General features: G+C 46.2%; 1 protein-coding gene across 1 annotated transcript in view; it reads right to left on the bottom strand.

Moving 5' to 3' along the window:
* The window catches only part of LOC126234984 (uncharacterized), a 187844-nt gene that overhangs the window by 35226 nt on the left and 132815 nt on the right, over nucleotides 1-19803 (bottom strand). Inside the window, exon 8 of the mRNA XM_049943723.1 lies at nucleotides 11429-11753. Within this exon, the coding sequence (XP_049799680.1) occupies nucleotides 11429-11753 (325 nt within the window). The remainder of the gene's footprint in view (nucleotides 1-11428; nucleotides 11754-19803) is intronic.

The following is a 19803-nucleotide window of genomic DNA, read 5'->3' as shown; positions in this document are numbered from 1 at the left end:
AGAACCAGAGAATGTTCAAGTGAACATTGACACCAGCACCGTTGCACAACCGATGCATCACGTCCAACCTCTGTGGCCGAATGGAGTATTGCGCCACTTGGAAAGCTACAATTTTTGTTCTTTCACTCAGTTGCCTGTAGGAAGCATGAGTGGATCTCCGTAACATGGTCGTCTGCGTTCCTCACACGTATGCACCACACTGAGCCTTCTGTATGTGAGATTTCCCTTTTGAAGGCAGACATAGATGGCGCTCTGGTAGCTGTACCAGTGAGCTCTCTGACTCGCGGACCACTTTGATACCATTATCACTACATCTACTAGTCCCCATACTGGCACGCACCATCATCGGAACAAAATCCACGTCATCTTTCCCAGTGTACTAACTTCTCTTTCCGGCAGTGTATCTTCTGACAGGAAACTGTAATGCTTAAACTACAATGACGAACTATGCTATGTAAATGACAAATGGAAACCGCTGAGAATGTAAGTTTTGGTGTACTACCAGTAACAGTACAGACTAATCACATATAATTTCCGGTGAACTTTCAGTAACAGTGTAGATTAATCATGTAGTCACAACTGCTGCATTCAGAATGATAAGACATCCAGAATGTGATAAAATCACATAAGTATCATATCTCCCCAGTTATAAGGACTTAAGATATTCGCCTGCAGTAATGATTTCTTCGTCTTTCAGTATTAAAATTACCGATGAATGGTATTCCTATTTCGGACACGGCACCCTATTCCTTTTATGTAAGACAACACAAAATACACTATGTGATCAATCCGGACACCTGGCTGAAACCGACGCACAAGTTCGTGACGCCCTCCATTGGTAATGCTGGAATTCAATATGGTGTTGGCCGACCCTTAGCCTTGATGACAGCTTCCGTTCTCGCAGGTATACGTTCAGTCAGGTGCTGGAAGGTTTCCTGGGGAATGGCAGCCCATTCTTCACGGAGTGCTGCAACTGAGGAGAGGTATCGATGTCGGTCGGTAGGTTTGGCACGAAATCGGAGTTCCAAAACATCGCAAAGGTGTTCTGTCTGATTTAGGTCAGAACTCTGTGCAGGCCACGCCATTACAGGGATGTTATTATCGTGAAACCACTCCGCCCCAGACCGTGCTTTATGAACCGGTGCTCGATCGTGTTGAAAGATGCAATCGCCATCTCCGAATCTTTCTTCAACAGTGGGAAACAAGAAGGTGATTAAAACGTTAACGTTGGCCTGTGCTGTGATAGTGCCATGCAAAACATTAACGGGTGCAAGCCCCCTCCATGAATAACACGACCGCATCATAACACCACCGCCTCCGAATTTTACTGTTGGCACTATACACACGGGCAGACGACGTTCATCGGGCATTCGCCATACCCACACCCAGCCATCGAATGGCCACATTGTGTACCGTGATTCATCACTCGACACAACGTTTCAACACAGTTCAGTCGTCCAATGTTTACGCTCCTTACACCAAGTGGGTCGTCGTTTGGCATTTACCGGCGTGATGTGTGACTTATGAGCAGCCGCTCGACCATGAAATCCAAGTTTTCTCACCTCCCGCCTAACTGTCATAGTACTTTCAGTGGATTCTGATGCAGTTTGGAATTTCTGTGTGATGGTCTGGGTAGATGTCTGTCTATTACGCATTACTACCCTCTTCAACTATCGGCGGTCTCTGTCAGTCAAGAAACGAGATCGGCCTGTACGCTTTTGTGATGTATGTGTCCCTTCACGTTTCCACTTCACCATCACATCGGAAACAGTGGACCTATGGATGTTTAGGGGCGTGGAAATATCGCGCACAGACGTATGACACAAGTGACTCCCAATCACCTGACTACGGTGAAGTCCGTGAGTTCCACGGAGCGCCCCATTCTGCTCTCTCACGATTTCTAATGACTACTAAGTTTGCTGATATGGAGTACGTGCAGTAGGTGGTAGCATAATGCACCTACTACGAAAAACGTATGTTTTTTAGGGTGTCCGGGTACTTTTGATCACATAGTGGATGTCCTCCACCACGATCTGCAGTTAAATAGTATCATAATTGTTAAATTCCTCCCTACTCAGAATGTCACTTTTGTCATCAGCAAACTGAAAATAGTTTGCTTCGCAAGCCGTGTTGATCGGTAGGTCATTGATGTAGATAAGTATAATAAAAAAATCTGAACCCTACAACAAAGCCTCCTACTGTACCCAACACCGAAGTAAGTTCCGTTGTTCACTATATGCGGTAACCCAATAGAATACTGAGAATGTTGAATTAAAACACATGTCAGTCGCCTCAATTTCCAGTTGTTATTTGATTGAGTAACCACTTTCGGTAATATATTACGCCATCTTCAGTTCCCCTGACAGACGTGTAGGAACATTCCCATCTCTTTTCCAGTCAAAATAAGGGCCGTCATTCAATGACTGGCATCCGCAGATTTTTGACACAATGGTAAAAGGCAGAATATTTGCTCTCACTGTTTGCTGAATTTCAAAAGAAACTTTGACAATCACGCCCGCTTACTTAATAATGTATCAACTTATTTGTGTGTATATGTTGCACCTCGAAATCTGCATGTAAAACGACAATGATCTTTGTCTTTCACATAAGTATGGTTGGCGAATTTCTGCTGTTCAAAACGCTTTTTTCTCATCAGGACTAAAAAGTCCTCAGCTTGTTTTGCAACAAGTTATATTTAATGTGCTCTGCAGTACACCTGTTTACTAAACCATCCAAACATCAGTACCTCAGTATAGTTAAACCTCCGAGAACACACCAGAATAAAATTTCGTTTTATAGATACCTTCAACTTTCTGGTGTGCAACCTAGAAAAGTATCAGTAATATACTGTGTATGATATTTGAAATCGGACGAAAGAAAACAATTTCATTTTATTAATAAGGAAGACAAGTTTCTATATGAGTATATAACTGACGAATCCCCGAATCCCTTTTTTGGATGAACAGTTGTCACCAATTGAAGCATCAAATTAGCTGACCACGGAGGAAGAATTGGCATACCAAACAGAGTGCGAAGTGTGGTGTTTATTTGAATGCAAAACATTAGGAGATTACTCCGACTTATATTTTCAAAACGGTTACACGCTATTAGAAGATGTCTCTGAAAACTACCACACACTGGGTACCTAAATGCACGCACTGGAGCCGGCCCATTATGTGACTTCACCTGCTTTACCGTAGGGCGCTTAGTTGAAAACCGTTAACGTAACGATTTATAGACGCAGAACAGTTACAGTCTGTTGTGCTGGGCACCAGAGGCGGGCACTGTTCATTGCTTACATCGAAATGATAATGCAAGCAATAGGTTCATAACTGATTATAATAAATACTACGACGAATCGTACGTTAAACAGCTCGATATATCTGGTCTCTAACGCTGAGCCATGTTGCCATACTATCAGTTTGTCATAGCTACGAATCGCTGATTTTGTATGGCTATCTCTGGCCAGTTTTGACGTAATTAACATACCACATGATTCAGGCAGATGTCACATTTTATATGTGGACCTTGAATGTCCAGGACGTATACATGAACTTCAGTATGTCCTTCCATTATTCCCAGAGAAACTGGTACCACAACCCAGCATTCACTACCCAGGAGTTCCACAAAAACTCATATTCGCATTATTCAAATGGTTCGCAACAGAAATTTAGACAATTCACCGCATATTATCATTCCATCAAGGTCCCTGGATGAAGCAATATAATGATGTTAATGCTGAGAAAGGTATTAATGCAAAAATCGATTTTTTCACTTAATTAGAGTGTATTAGGAATAAAATATACAGAATGTGCGAAACTGAGATTGTTAGGTGTCAGGCAAATCCAACACCTTCCATGAAAACCCTGACATGATAAGCAAATCCAGTAGTATGTCACATAGCTCCAAATAAATCGTGACATTAAATTAACCAAAGTCATACGAGTAACGAGTGAGCAAATGGAATACCACAGACTAACACAAGAATGCCTAAATGCATGTCATATCTTCCCACCGTGAGACAGACGCAGTTCCGAGGGGAGAAACGACAACAGAAGCCGAGAGCAGAACCGTTTTAAGCTAGAAGGCCCTACGATAAGGGACAGACACCCATGCTGCCAGCTAACCGCTAGGACCACCCCCCCAGCCCATGTTAAAAGCTAGAGCCCTCGAGAAGAACAGTACAGATCTTACGATAACACTAAAAGGACCACACCAGCTGTAAGTTTTAACGTGAGACTTTTTCGCGTCTCTGTTACGTTGCAAACTTTAAAAACACTGCCCCACCACGAAAAGTATAACGTTTCTCGTTCGATAGACAGAATTTTTTTAGGCGGAGCTTAAGGTTAACATTGAGACCCTGATTGGTCAGATGAAAACACAGCCAGATAGTTTTTTTAAACCAACTTCGGTAAATTGTAGTAAGGAGAAGTTAGGGGAGGGTTGCTTCCGAGATGGCGAGGTGAGCGGAGCTGTGCTGTCCGCCGCCACCTGATGAACACCGACAAGGTAATGAACGCACGCGATGCCGCATAACAGCGCATAAAGCTTCACTCAGAACTGCAAAAGTCTCATCTGTTACACCCCCTTTTTGCGTAATACTAGTGTCGATCGTCAATTAAAGCTCATGGTGTTCACATTTGCCACTTGAAGTAAAAAATCTGAAACGCGATGATTTTTCTGTTATATAGTTATTGAGAAGTCACATCAGCCATTGTAATTTACGACAAGTTAGATAAGTAATTAAAGATAATTGAGGGTCACTGTAGACCATTTTGATAGTTTTATCTCTTGTGAAACTTAATCTAAACCTAGGTTATAGATGTGATATGGCATAGGTCATCCTTCGATCCATTGTAGAACTTGGAAACCCACTCAGGGAATATTCGTTCACATTTTTGTTGAACGCAGTTGGTTTTTACCATCCTGTATTAAAGCATTTCCTTTTATCAATAGTGCAATTTATAAACAATGTTTTGTAAGTAGAATAAAATTGCCAATGGTAATTTTAACTGCTTTTTCGACGTTATTTTACCAGCTAACTAAAAATAGTAAAGCCTTCAACCCGTTCCACTAAATTTAGTTAGTATTAAGATTCTTTTACAGGGAGTGCAGTGGAGCTGACGCTGAAATCATTAAGTATTTAGTTATATCATCGCTAGTCTCACTGAACTCTACATGTCATGTGTGGTCTGGCGTCTCCTTACCAGCAACAGGTCCCAGGTTCAAACTAGTCAATTCCCTAATAAACACGCTCAGAGCGTCGTTGCGCGAAAGTGGTAGGGAGACACGATATAGAACAAACAGACATCACGCAGAATGTTAGCTAGTAACTCGTAGAACGTAGATACGGAGCTAATGGTTTGATAGCAAGACCGAATCTGAAGCGCAGTGTCCCATTTAAGGAAAATTTGCTTGCTATTGAATTTAGTAGCCTTAGCATCGTTTTTGGCAGACCCACAACGTGGAAATGGATGTTTTAAGGATTTCTAAGATGCTGTGAATTTCCATTATGGGCACATATCGAAGAAAGTTGAGGTAAAAACATTAGCTCTGACAAGGTCAGCGTAAAATATTGTTTGACTGCCTCTAATACTTAGGGCGTTATTAGAGAGGTGCATAAGTGATTTGACAGTTTTGGTTACCCAGACAATAATATTTACATCATCTCATGCATCAATATAAAAGTGGTGTTATCGGAAGATGAATTATCAAGACAGATTATCACAGAATTAAAAGTAACAATGTACGCTCTCGAAACTATGACACAACGCGTTATGCTAAGAGTGAAATGTGTGAAACAGGCGCCGCCCGGTGTGGCCGCGCGATACTAGGCGCTTCAGTCTGAAACCGCGTTGACGCTAGGGTCGCAGGTTCGATTCCTGCCTCGGGCATGGATGTGTGTGATGTTCTTAGGTTAGTTAGGTTTAAGTAGTTCTAAGTTCTAGGTGACTGATGACCTCAGATGTTAAGTCCCATAGTGCTCAAAGCCATTCGAACAATTTTTTATTTTTTTTTTTTTTTTTTTGTGGAACAGGCATCAGCAAATAAATTAAGCACTGACGACAATCGAGATACTGTATTAAATGATGTCGATAAATTAACTTTCAAGTATATAATTCGATCCATGTTAGGTACCGTCTACTCTATAAAGCAATGTACACTACTGGCCATTAAAATTGCTACCCCAAGAAGAAATGCAGATGATGAACGGGTATTCATTGGACAAATATATTACACTAGAACTGACATGTGATTATATTTTCACGCAATTCGGGTGCATAGATCCTGAGAAATCAGTACCCAGAACAACCACCTCTTGCCCTAATAACGGCCTTGATACGCCTGGTCATTGAGTCAAACAGAGCTCGGATGGCGTGTACAGGTACAGCTGCACATGCAGCTTCAACACGATACCACAGTTCATCAAGAGTACTAACAGGTTGCTTGTGACGGGCCATTTGCTCGGCCACGATTGACCAGACGTTTTCAATTTGTGAGAGATCTGGAGAATGTGCCGGCCAGGGCAGCAGTCGAACATTTTCTGTATCCAGAAAGGCCCGTACAGGACCTGCAACATGCGGTCTTGCATTATCCTGCTGAAATGTAGGGTTTCGCAGGGATCGATTGAATGGTAGACACACGGGTCGTAACACATCGAAATGTAACGTCCACAGTTCAAAGTGCCGTCAATGCGAACAAGAGGTAACCGAGACGTGTAACCAATGGCACTCCATACCATCACGCCGGGTGATACGCCAGTTTGGCGATGACGAATACACGCTTCCAATGTGCGTTCACTGCGATGTCGCCAAACACAGATGTGACCATCATGATGTTGTAAACAGGACCTGGATTCATCCGAAAAAATGACGTTTTGCCATTCGTGCACCTAGGTTCGTCTTTGAGTACACCATCGCAGGAGCTCCTGTCTATGATGCAGCGTCAAGGGTAACTGCAGCTATGGTCTCCGATCTGATAGTCCATACTGCTGCAAACGTTCTCGAACTGTTCGTTGTCTTGCAAACGTGTGGTATGCGTACTGTAAGACTTTCGGTACACACACCATCAGATTATTTGACTTGTCGCTCTAACGAAGTAGGCGAATGTCAGCAATATGTCTCGTGGTCTTATCGTGGCGTGTTTATCTTCTGCCATTAGGTCAGACGATAGAAATTCCACTTGCACGCTTAGAGTAGCAGATTGACGGTGACCAACTTTAAACAGAACTTGATTCATTTTCACACACATTTATTAAAATAATAAAAAACATAGACATTACGTAACTTGATTCTGGAAGCTGTTTACAATTGACAATCTAAAGTTCCTTTGGTCTTGGTACGTTAGTCACGTATCTCTGATACTTGACAAAGTGTCTATTCATATATCTTCATGGCAATGTACAGGAATATGGTAATATTATTAGGCGCAGACGGAAACTTGGCTATTGACTGGCACAGACTAATGCAGACTAATGCAGACTGGTACAGACTGGTGTAGACAAATGCAGACTGACTAATCGGAGGCCTGTACACTCGTTATAATACCTCGTGCGTTTATGTGTCACTGCGCGAGTGTGATCCGCGAGGAGAAAAGGTTCTACGTTAGCAGCAATCTCATTGGCTGCGTTACATATTAATACGCGGATCGGCGGAAGCAGACTTTGGTCCATTTCTAAGACAGCGTCTACTCGTAGTGCGGAGACGGACGAGCCCTGCGCCTGCGCTGTTGTGCTTAGCCGTGCGCGTTCAATTGGGAAACTTGTGTACGCGCTGACTACGCGGAACTATGTGCACAACAAAACGTCCCCATCTGTTGACTCAGGGATCGAGATGTGGCTGCACGATCCGTTACAGTAATGGGGATAAGATGCCTGTCATCTCCAATGCTAAGGATACGAGGCCGCTGGGATACAGCACGGCGTTCCGTATTACCCTCCTGAACCCGCCGATTCCATATTCTGCTATCAGTCATTGGATCTCGACCAAAGCGAGCAGCAATGTCACGATACGATAAACCGCAATCGCGATAGGCTACAATCCGACCTTTATCAAAGTCGGAAACGTGATGGTACGCATTTCTCCTCCATACACGAGGCATCACAACACCGTTTCACCAGGCAACGCCGGTCAACTGCTGTTTGTGTATGAGAAATCGGTTGGAAACTTTCCTCATGTCAGTACGTTGTAGGTGTCGCCACCGGCGCCAACCTTGTGTGAATGCTCTGAAAAGCTAATCATTTGCATATCACAGCATCTTCTTCATGCCGTTTAAATTTCGCGTCTGTAGCACGTCATTTTCGTGGTGTAGCAATTTTAATGGCCAGTATTGTAAATTGCCATTATCGGCAAAAGACGATAAACGCTTCATACTCGGTGATGAAGTGGGTCCAGTAGCGTGGGGTCGTTTTAGAGAAGTCAGTGCTAATCAGCATCTGTGTGTGCAACAGGTGTAAGTAGGCTGTTTAGGTTTTTTTATTGGTAACGCCACCTCTGTATGAAAATCACTGGCTGTGCTGTGTGCAGTCTGTGGCTGTTTTGCATTGTTGTCATACTCGCCATTGTAGTGTTAGGCAGCTGGCTGTGAACAGCGCGTAGCGTTGCGGAGTTGTAGGTGAGCCGCCAGCAGTGGTGGATGTGGGGAGAGAGATGGCGGAGTTTTGTAATTTGTCATGAACTGCTATATATATTATGACTATTAAGGTAAATACAGTGTTTGTTCTCTATTAATATCTTTCATTTGCTAACTATCCCTATCAGTAGTTAGTGCCTTCCATAGTTTGAATCTTTTATTTAGCTGGCAGTAGTGGCGCTCGCTGTACTGCAGTAGTTCGAGTAACGAAGATTTTTGTGAGGTAAGCGATTTGTGAAATGCATAGGTTAATGTTAGTCAGGGCCATTCTTTTGTAGGGATTTCTGAAAGTCAGATTGCGTTGCGCTAAAAAATATTGTGTGTCAGTTTAAGCACAGTCATGTATAAATTGTTCTACTGGGACGTTTCACAGGGGGCAAGTTGTAATTGATTTAGCAGTAACCTTATGGATTTGGACGAAACGTAATTGAGAACTGCTTTAGCCTGCATGTCGTAGATGTATTATGAAAGCAATGTTGTAGCTACATGTTATAGATGGGCAGTGATAGTGAAAATGGAAACCTAAAAGCAGCAGATTTGTTGATTTTGTACCTCACAGTCCGTCCTTACCACTATAAGCTATCTCATTGCAATAAAATACTATGCGCGATTGGGAATGTAACAGAATTGAGCGCGTGTGTGTGTCTGTGTTGGTTTAGAAGTTTTCCTAGTCGCCTGTTACCAAGTACGTGGCTTAGTTTAGGACAGGGGAATCTGGCGCGGGAATGGGGTGAGGGAAGGTAGAGGTGAAACGGCAGGGAAGAATGGGAGGGGCAGGGAGGGTGGGGTAGTGGGGGTCTCATGTCGTCAATACACTCTCCCCTACACATGAATATCGGCGACCCAAAAGCCAGAGGTCAATTTCTATCCAAAGTCGCCACTGCATCGCTGCTGCATGTTTCGTGGCTCAGCTTTTGGTGGGCTACAGTACAGCTTTGGGCGTTCGGTTTTGCCTATCACGCGACAAAAGCTGAGCCTGGCACAGAGCAGACTGCAACTTCCGTTGGGTCGCATTCCATCTGTCCATTCACAGAGTGCTATTGCGGCTCTCGAAATCCCCAGCCGGCATGTGCGACCGTCAGTTCCGACTTGTGTATCAATTTTCGTATCATCTTCGAGTGCAACGACAGTACCTGACACTGAACAATTCGTTTCCCTAGATATATGTTCCGTTCCGTTATGACCTTTGTACAGTTACCCTGATTTATACACAGAAACACCCTGAATACGTATCTCGTCTGTGCAGCTATTGTGAGGAGCGTTTCTGAAAGCAAGTTGGTTTTATTCAGGATTCCAAATCATTCCCCACTCTTTTGGCTGTTACTCTGCTGGCCGACATCGGAGCCGTTGTCTTTACTGCATCAGTAACGCCCCCATCATCCACGTACTGCTTCCGGCGGAGTGCATCCTTCATTGGGCCGAACAGATGGAAGTCAGAAGATACGAGCTCCGCGCTGTATGCGGGATGACGAGGAACAGTCCAATGAAGTTTTGTGAGCGTCTATGCAGACTTCTGTGAGGCCTTGCGTTGTCATGGCGGACGAAAAGTTAATTTGCATTTTTGTGGCGATGAACATGCTGAAGCCGTTTCTCCGAATCCCTTCGGAGTTGCTCTTTGCACCATGAGGAAGGTCATTAAAAAAAACCTTCAGAGTTCCATGTGTTTACCGGCGTGTGCGGCCCTTAAATTTTTCTTCGCAGGAGAGATGGTGTGGTGCTACTCCATGCACTGCTGTTTTACCTCTGGTTCGACGTGATGAACCCGTGTTTCATCGCTTGTGACAATGTTCGTCAAAAATTGTCGCTATCAGCCTCGTAACTCGCCAAACAATTCCGCAAGATGGTCGTCCGTTGCCCCTCCATAGATTGCCGTTATGTTTACGGTTCGAAGTGATGAACCCATCTTTCATCACCTGTGACGATCTTCGACAGCAAACTGTCACGATCAACTCGTAGCGCGCAAGCACTTCCAAACGGATGTTCCTTTGTTCCTCCTTATGGTCTTTTGTTAGGCGACCAGGAACCCAGCGGCCACACATCTTTAAGTTCAAATGGCTCTGAGCACTCTGGGACTTAACATCTCTGGTCATCAGACCCCTAGAACTTAGAACTACCTAAACGTAACTATCCTAAGGATATCACACACATCCAATGCCCGAGGCAGGATTCGAACCTGCGACCGTAGCGGTCACGCGGTTCCAGACTGAAGCGCCTACAACCGCACGGCCACACTGGCCGGCCATCTTTAAGTACCCCAGCTGGTGGACGACTGTGTTGGCACTACCAATAGAGACGTCAAGTTGAGCAGCGAGGTCTTTGTGATCCGTCTATCACCTCAAATGAGAGTGTCCGCAAGTTTCAACATTGCAGGAGTCACTTTTGTCCACTGGTAGGTCTCCGTAGACACACTGCAAACGCCTAAGAATATTTGCGATGATCTGGTTTTCCGTCAAAAGAAAATCAGTAACTGCTCTCTTCTTGGAACGAACCTCCGTAACAGGTGCCATTTCGAAGGGGCTACCTATAGTGCTACTATATACTGGAACTTCATGGAACTATGGGGGCTGAAGAAGGAATATTCTACAATGTCCCACAGCAAATTCCTCATTTTTTCATCCGGAACTATTCCAGGAAAAAATGCGTTGCAGTACTCATTAAAAAGGCCGTTGTACAATAGCGCTTCATGGCTCTCCTGGACCGTGGTTAACTGTGTACATTCCTTGCTTCCCCTGTCTGGTCCAAAGCAGCTTGTGGTCTCATTGTACCCCTACGTCGAAAGACACAGTAAAATACTCGCCTTGCTGCTGATGCGACGGAACTGCGAGTTGGCGTCATCAATTGCGCCACACTCGATCCCGAAGGCGTACACTCCGATGACGTCAGTGGTGAACGAGGAGACCAGCTCCTTGAGCTCCACTTCGCAGCCGGGCTGGCGCCGGATGGCCGCCTCCACGGAGTTCTGTAGGCGAGAGCAGCACTCCTGCACCAGGAAGAAGACGCGGCGCGTGTGGCCCACGGAAAACACCTGCGACATGCGGAGGCGCATCTCCTTCCACATGGAGCCGCCCATGGTGCACAAGTGTTGCATCATCGGGTCCTTTTTGTATTGCGGGAAGTTCATCCTGAAACAGTGCGACGAGACGTTCGTGAGGTATCACGTGTCTGACACGCTTTCTACATTTGTTATACGGAGCAAGATTGAGTTTAAGTCCTGTGTTACTGTTGGTGGGCATGACGGGATAGACAGCAAGCTGGTTTGAGCCTTAATCAGCTACGCTGTTGTAGTCGTAGTGAGAATTTGGGGCACTTTGCATTCAGGGCCGGTTACTAATAGAGGTTTACAGGGCAGAGTGAGGCAGTTTCAGAAACAAATTTTGTGATCTGATTTTCTTTTCCCTTTCGCATTAGGAAACCATAAGTTTTTATAGGTTTCCAGCCCTACACTACGCTGTGACACTGGTACGTTTATTTACATCCTGTTAATGTTCATCTAGGTATACTGGTGGTTTAATGAAAGTATGAGCATTTGGGAAATCAAATTAAAACTGAAACTGCATTGACGAAGTCTTTGTAGCGACAATGCCGCATGTTATGATGGATAGTCATCAACAGACATAGACGTAGCTATAGTCATGCCCCAAGAAAAGTTCTGATGTGGCATGCCGTTTATACATCAACAAACCTGGCGGCCTTAATCCAGCTTAAACTTCGCAGAAGCCATATAGAACTAATGTTCTCTCTGTCAAAGCCCCGAGGAATGTGGACGGCGCTCTTTAACATTATGTGTGCTTTAAGAGTCTGTGCGTCCAGGTTTCTCAGGTGTGGTAGCCACAAATCCTTTTGTTAAAAACTAGGTTCCTAAAGTTTAAAATCTCACGCTTATAACACTGTACCCTATTATTACTACTGCTATATACGTATCACGAATGACGAAAGTCCATCGACACTCTTTGCACGTCTACAGTCTCCTACCGCTCTCTCCTTATTGAGAAGTAATACAGTTAATCATTACAAAACAGAATAATAGTACGCTTCCTTCAGGCATTTCGTTCTCCAGCTAATACTGGTCTGATACGAATTCCCCAGTTTGGTATCTGAAATAAGGTCCTTACGTGAAGGGCTGTAGAATGGTAAGTAGCTATCCCCAGAACACCCACTGACGGACATATCCAAGGATGTTATTGCTATAAGTATGTTCATAGGCCTTCCATGAATCTAAAAATACTCTTATGAAGTATTTGGTGCATATAAATGCATGTGTTACAATCTTCAGCACGGTCGTATTTCCTACAACAGAATTGTATTTCATGAAGCAGCGGACCAGATTAAGAAATTGCCTGCATTTGAGAACCCAGACAAGAGGGTGATTTACCATATCTCACAGTGTCATTTCTTCAACATAGGTCGTGTGGTCTAGAGGTAGCATCTCTGATCAGTAATCAGTACATCCTGAATCCCGAGTTCGAGCCAAGACAGAGCTTAAATTTGAAATGAAAATCATTACCATTGGTGAACGAAGATTTCCATTGTACCCTAGCCTTGCCAACGGTGTTCTCGAAGAGAGCAGAGGAGCGAACAGAGGTTCGGGGCCGCGCGGGATTAGCCGAGCGGTCTAAGACGCTTCAGTCATGGACTGTACGGCTGGTCCTGGCGCAGGTTCGAGTCCTCCCTCGGGCATGAGTGTGTGTGTTTGTCCTTAGGATAATTTAGATTAATTAGTGTGTAAGCTTAGGGACTGATGGCCTTAGCAGTTAAGTCCCATAAGACTTCACACACAGTTGAACAGAGGTTTGGGGCACCTTCTACCCTCTAAATGATGGAAGAGTCTGCAGTGATCAGCGGCACGAGGACGTAGAAAGCAACGGAGACCACTACATTAAAAGCATACAATCTGTATTCACAAGACAGGAGACCTATAATTAAGAAATGATTATAATGGTCATCTGCTGACAAAAGATTGTGGATTGGAATGACAGGAGTTCGACGCGATAATGAAGCTATAAAATCCCAAAAGGAAAATGGGAAGGCTCAGCCAAAATATAGGGCATATCAGAAAGTACCTTACAACCTCGAAAATTCGTCCAATCTTATTCGGAAGACTTACAGACAGTCGTGATTACACCGTGAAGGGAAATGTCAGGTTTAGACTGTTCTGTAGGAGGTCAGGGAGCCGGAATCCAACTCGCAATTGAACAAGCTACGCCCGACATGCTGCAGCGGATTTTCAAGAAGTCTATCAGGGTTGCGAAGTGGTATTGGACACTGTCGCGGTGTTTGAATGCATGTAAAGTCCATAGCTGGCCTTTCTAAGCACCCATTTCGTCGCATTTCTTCTGGGCAGTGCTCAATCTACTAAGTGTATTCACTTCCCACAAAGTGTGTCAGTTAAAAATGGAGCGTATGCTGTAAGATCAGTGGTGGGGAATGTGGTGTCACCGCCAGACACCACACTTGCTAGGTGGTAGCTTAAATCGGCCGCGGTCCATTAGTACATGTCGGACCTGCGTGTCGCCACCGTCAGGATCGCAGACCGAGCGCCATTACAAGGCAGGTCTCGAGAGACGTACTAGCACTCGCCCCAGTTGTACGACGACGTTGCTAGCGACTACACTGACGAAGCCTTTCTCTCATTTGCCGAGAGACAGTTAGAATAGCCTTCAGCTAAGTTAATGGCTACGACCTAGCAAGGCGCCATTTGTACCATTTGCATGTATCTCAAGATAGTCTCACTTGTATCATCAAGAATGCTGTATACCAAAGGACGAGATAAAAGTTAAGTGTTCTAGTAGCTACGTTCTTTTCTTTATCACATTCATTACGAATCCTGTTCCAGACTTCGCGCCAGTCGGCGTGTGTGTACGTGTGCCCTTTCGGCTACCCGTCACTGTGGACTGGCTGCCTTGTCAGTCCACTACATTGGCGACGAGTCTAAAAAGGGACTTGAGCGTTCGTATTGCACTAATTTGCTTGTGTTGTGGCTTCGCCACATTCTCCAGATGTACTGTCCGAATTTTATCGCTTGCAGAATCAGCAGACGCAGGCCTTATTGGATGCCCTTGGACAGCTCGTCCAGGGTCAATGTGCGCTGCAAAGTGATGCAGCCGCCGCCGCTTCATCGCTACCGCAGCCACAAAACGCAGTTGCACCACCGTTTCGTCCGTATAAAGCGGACAACGAAAGCTGGACAGAATGGTCCCGACAATTTGGATTTCATGTCGCCGCCTACAGAATTCAAGGTAAGGAGCGGCAGCCGTTTTTGCTTTCGTGTGTAGGTGTGTCCACCTACCGTGTGATAGTGAAATTGTTTCCTCGGCGCGACGTAGCAACTCTGTCATACGAAGAAAATTTGTCTGCTTTAGATGCCTATTTCAAGGAAACAGTCAATGTCGTTGCAAAAAGGTATACGTTCTTTCGTACAAAACGTACGGCCGGTCAGACTAATAGGGAGTGGGTTGCAACATTGCAAGGCCTTACAAGGGATTGTGCGTTTGAATGTGACTGTGGACTCCCTTATTCAGATACTATGGTGCGTGATGCAATAGCACAGAACGTTTCTGATGTTCGCATATGGGAACAGATTTTGAAACTCGTCAATCCCTCCCTTCAACAAGTGATAGACATTTTAGATAGGCAAGACACACTTGACTTTGCACAAGAATCATTTGAAAGTTCGCCAGCCGTGTGTTACATTAACCGGCCTGCCGGGCGCGCGGCACGGGACACTAAATGGCCCTCGCGCACGTCTGCGCAGCTGCGGCCTAGCTCGCACACACGTGTGCCGCGTAAGCATGCCAGTGCATTTCTGAAATCATGCCCGCGGTGTGCAACTAGACATTCGCGTGACAATTGCCCGTCACGCCAAGCTATTTGCTTTTTCTGTAATATGAAAGGCCATGTTCAAAGTGTTTGCCAACAAAAGCTTAGATCGGACATTCACAACCATTCCCGGCCCTTTGCTTCGCGCCGGAATCGAACCAAGGACAATCAGGCTCATGGACCTTCGCCCATGGACATTCATGTAGTTAATTCCACCCCATCCAGTGCCCCTATCTCAAACAGTGACTGTGTTCGTCCCACACACCATGTGCGTCGACGTCGCCGGAAATCTCGTAAAGTCGCAAGTGCTTCTGTACCTGTATCAGTTCAAATTGCACGAGAAAGTCGCTCTTGCCGTCAGCAGGACAATAAACTTTTTGTAGATTTGGACTTTGCCGGACAAGTGATACCGTTCCAGCTTGATACCGGAGCTGCAGTTTCATTGCTCAATCACGCCACGTACAAACAACTGGGCGCACCACCGTTGCGTGCTGCACGTGTTCAGTTAAATAGTTATTCCGGACAAGCTATCCCTGTGTTAGGACAGTGCACTCTTCTTGCTACATACAAGGGACAAACAAAACTTGTGTCTTTTTACGTTCTTCGTTCTTCTTCTGCAGTGAACTTGTTTGGTTTAGATTTATTTCAGTTGTTTAACTTGTCTATAGTCAATCAGGTCCTATCAGTGAATCAGACTGTGCCTTCAGCCAGTGTTTCTAGTCTATGTGAAGAATTTGCAGACATTTTTGCACCGGGCCTTGGTTGCGCTAAGAACTATGCATCACATTTGGAACTCAAAGTCAACACGCAACCGAAATTTTTCAGAGCGCGCAATGTTCCCCACGCATTGCGTGATGAGGTCGCCAGAACATTAAACGATTTAGAATCGCAAGGTGTAATTGAACGTGTGCAAGCTTCTCTCTGGGCATCACCCTTAGTTATTTTGCAAAAACCTTCCAGAAAATTGAGACTTTGCGTGGACTTCAAGACAACTGTGAATCCACAACTTGTGACTGCTACTTTTCCTTTGCCCCGCCCGGAAGATCTTTTTGACAAACTGTGTCCGGGAACATATTTTTCAAAGTTGGACCTAGCAGATGCGTACTTGCAAATACCGGTGGACAAAGAATCCCAGTGCGTCTTGGTGGTTAACACGCATCTTGGTTTGTACCGCTTCAAACGACTGCCATTCGGGTGTGCATCCGCCCCTGCTTTGTTTCAGCAATATTTACAAACTGTTTGTGCGTCGGTCCCTACTGCTGCGAACTATCTGGACGATATTGTGATCTCCGGAAAGACAGCAGAGGAACATTTAGAAAATCTACAAACATTATTTCAGGTCTTGCGACAAAATGGTCTTCGCTTGCGGAAGGACAAATGTGTGTTTTTTGCTCGTGACTTACCATAATTGGGACATGTAATCAATGCCTAAGGCATACATCCGAGTCCAGAGCACCTCCGTGCCATACAGGACTTGCCTTCGCCACAGAATGTGAAGCAGCTACAGAGTGTGTTGGGAAAAATTACCTATTATCATCGCTTTCTGCGCAATGCCTCTTCCATTTCAGCTCCGCTTCATCGCTTACGCCGTAAAGGTGTTCCGTTCGTCTGGACGACGGAATGCGAACGCGCCTTTCGCCAGTTGAAATCGGCGTTGCTTTCTAATACTTGCCTTACGCCATTCGATCCCCAGAAACCACTTTTGTTGATGGTAGATGCATCGGATTTCGGGATTGGTGCTGTGCTTGCGCACAAAGATGGTTCCCATGATCGCCCTATTGCCTTTGCATCCAAATTGCTCTCGTCAGCGCAACGGAATTATTCACAAATAGAGAAAAGCTTTGGCTCTCATGTTTGGTGTTACAACGTTCCATGATTTCTTGTATGGTCGTCACTTTACCATCATCACAGACCACAAACCTTTGACATCGCTTTTTCATCCGCACAAGCCTGTACCTCCACGTACAGCGCAGAAATTCATTCGCTGGTCTATTTTTCTCTCGCAGTACCGCTACGATATCTTGTATCGGTCCACTGCTAAGCACGGAAACGCTGATGCGTTGTCCCGTTTGCCTGTTGCTGCGGATAAAGCATTCGATTCTTCCGAACTTGCTTGTATGTTCATTGATTCGGAAACCGATGACATGGTCGAATCGTTTCCGATTGATTTTCGTCGTGTAGCTGCAGCCACAGCTGCTGACCCTGTCCTTGCTACTGTTTTGCGTTTTGTTGCTATGCAATGGCCCTTGTCGAAGTCACGGATCGAGGATCCGTTGGTTCGCCGATTTTTTGCTCACAAGGAGAGACTTTTTGTACGACGTGGTGTTTTGTTGTTGCGTTCTGATAATGATCAGTCCAGAGTAGTGGTCCCGCGTTCGTTACAGTCCTCTGTCTTACGGCTCCTTCACCAAGGACATTGGGGTATAGTGCGCACGAAACAACTTGCTCGTCAGCACTGTACTTGGTTCGGAATCGATGCTGCGATTACGAATATGTGCTCTTCTTGCATGGCGTGTGCCGAACAACAATCAGCACCGCCGCGGAAATTCTTTGCATGGCCGAAAGCCACTTCCCCTTGGCAACGCTTGCACATAGATTTTGCTGGTCCATTCTGGAATGCTCGATGGTTGGTTGTGGTCGATGCTTTCAGTAATTTTCCTTTTGTTGTCCGGATGTCTTCCACGACGTCTTCTGCCACCATCCAAGCGTTGTCTGCTATCTTTTGCATTGAAGGTCTTCCGCAGTCTATTGTTTCCGACAATGGCCCACAATTCATGTCCGCCGAATTTCAGTCATTCTGCAAGGCCATGGTATTCAACATCTGACATCCACCCCGTTTTCGCCTCAGTCAAACGGTGCCGCTGAACGATTGGTCCGGACTTTCAGATCACAGATGTTGAAGTTGAACGTGTCGCATTCTCTGGAGGACGCATTGTTGCTCTTTTTGTCTTCGTATCGCTCTCAGCCCCGCGATGGTCGCTCGCCGGCTGAGTTGCTCCACGGTCGTCCTCATCGAACCTTGATGTCTTTGCTGCATCCGCCGCCTCCGGTTCCTGCGCAGCGGCAGAATCCTGTTTTTGCTCCTGGCGACGTTGTATTCTATCGCCACTATCGAGGTTCACGGCGTTGGCTCGCAGGGCGCATTCTTCGCTGCCTCGGCCGCGCGATGTATTTGGTTTTGGGGGCCTCTGGTGAGGTGCGTCGGCATCTCAATCAGCTGCGCCTCTGTCGTCGCCTGGGTTCTGCCGCTCCCCGTCTGCTTTCAGCGACGGTGCCGTCCGGTCAGCGCCCTGGGGACCCATCTACTGGCTCGCCTCATCCCCAGGTGTTACCGACGATGCCTTCCATTTTGCCCCGTGGCGACGCGCCGCTGCCGCCGCCGCCGCCGCCGCCGCCGCCGCCTGTTCTCCCGCCGGCGCCGCCCGCAGTGGACGCTTCGCTGCAGCCGCCCAGCGTCTCCCTGGGTTGCGCGCCGCCGATCGCTTCCCGTGACCAGCTGTAATCCGCCATGGCACTCTTGCCCGCTCCGGACCAGATGTCGTCTTCGCCCGTCGGGTGCCCCGGCCACATGGAGGTCGACCCTTCGGCCCCTCCTGTCTCATTACGGGCGCATACACCGCATGTTGACGTGCACCCTGGACTAGGTTTTCAGGCGTTTCCTAGCTCCCCTCGGACCGAATGGCAGGGTACGGGTGGCACAGCCTCGCCTGTTGTTAGGCTCCCCACCTCATCGCATACGTCAACATGGGGTCCTCCCCACGGCGGGCGGAAGCCTTATCACACGACCGTTCGCCGATTTGCGGGGGAGGAATGTGGTGTCACCGCCAGACACCACACTTGCTAGGTGGTAGCTTAAATCGGCCGCGGTCCATTAGTACATGTCGGACCCGCGTGTCGCCACTGTCAGGATCGCAGACCGAGCGCCACCACAAGGCAGTCTCGAGAGACGTACTAGCACTCGCCCCAGTTGTACGACGACGTTGCTAGCGACTACACTGACGAAGCCTTTCTCTCATTTGCCGAGAGACAGTTAGAATAGCCTTCAGCTAAGTTAATGGCTACGACCTAGCAAGGCGCCATTTGTACCATTGCATGTATCTCAAGATATTCTCACTTGTATGATCAAGAATGCTGTATACCAAAGGACGAGATAAAAGTTAAGTGTTCTAGTAGCTACGTTCTTTTCTTTATCACATTCATTACGAATCCTGTTCCAGACTTCGCGCCAGTCGGCGTGTGTGTACGTGTGCCCTTTCGGCTACCCGTCACTGTGGACTGGCTGCCTTGTCAGTCCACTACAGGGAACGACCCTCGTTCAGTCTTGGTTCAAACAGCTATACAAGTGACAAGTGAAAC

This window comes from Schistocerca nitens, chromosome 2 (genome assembly GCF_023898315.1).
Source record: "Schistocerca nitens isolate TAMUIC-IGC-003100 chromosome 2, iqSchNite1.1, whole genome shotgun sequence".
In the NCBI taxonomy this organism is placed as follows: Eukaryota; Metazoa; Arthropoda; class Insecta; order Orthoptera; family Acrididae; genus Schistocerca; species Schistocerca nitens.
The sequence above is the reverse complement of the archived record's forward strand: the minus strand, read 5'-3'. Positions and strand labels throughout refer to the sequence as shown.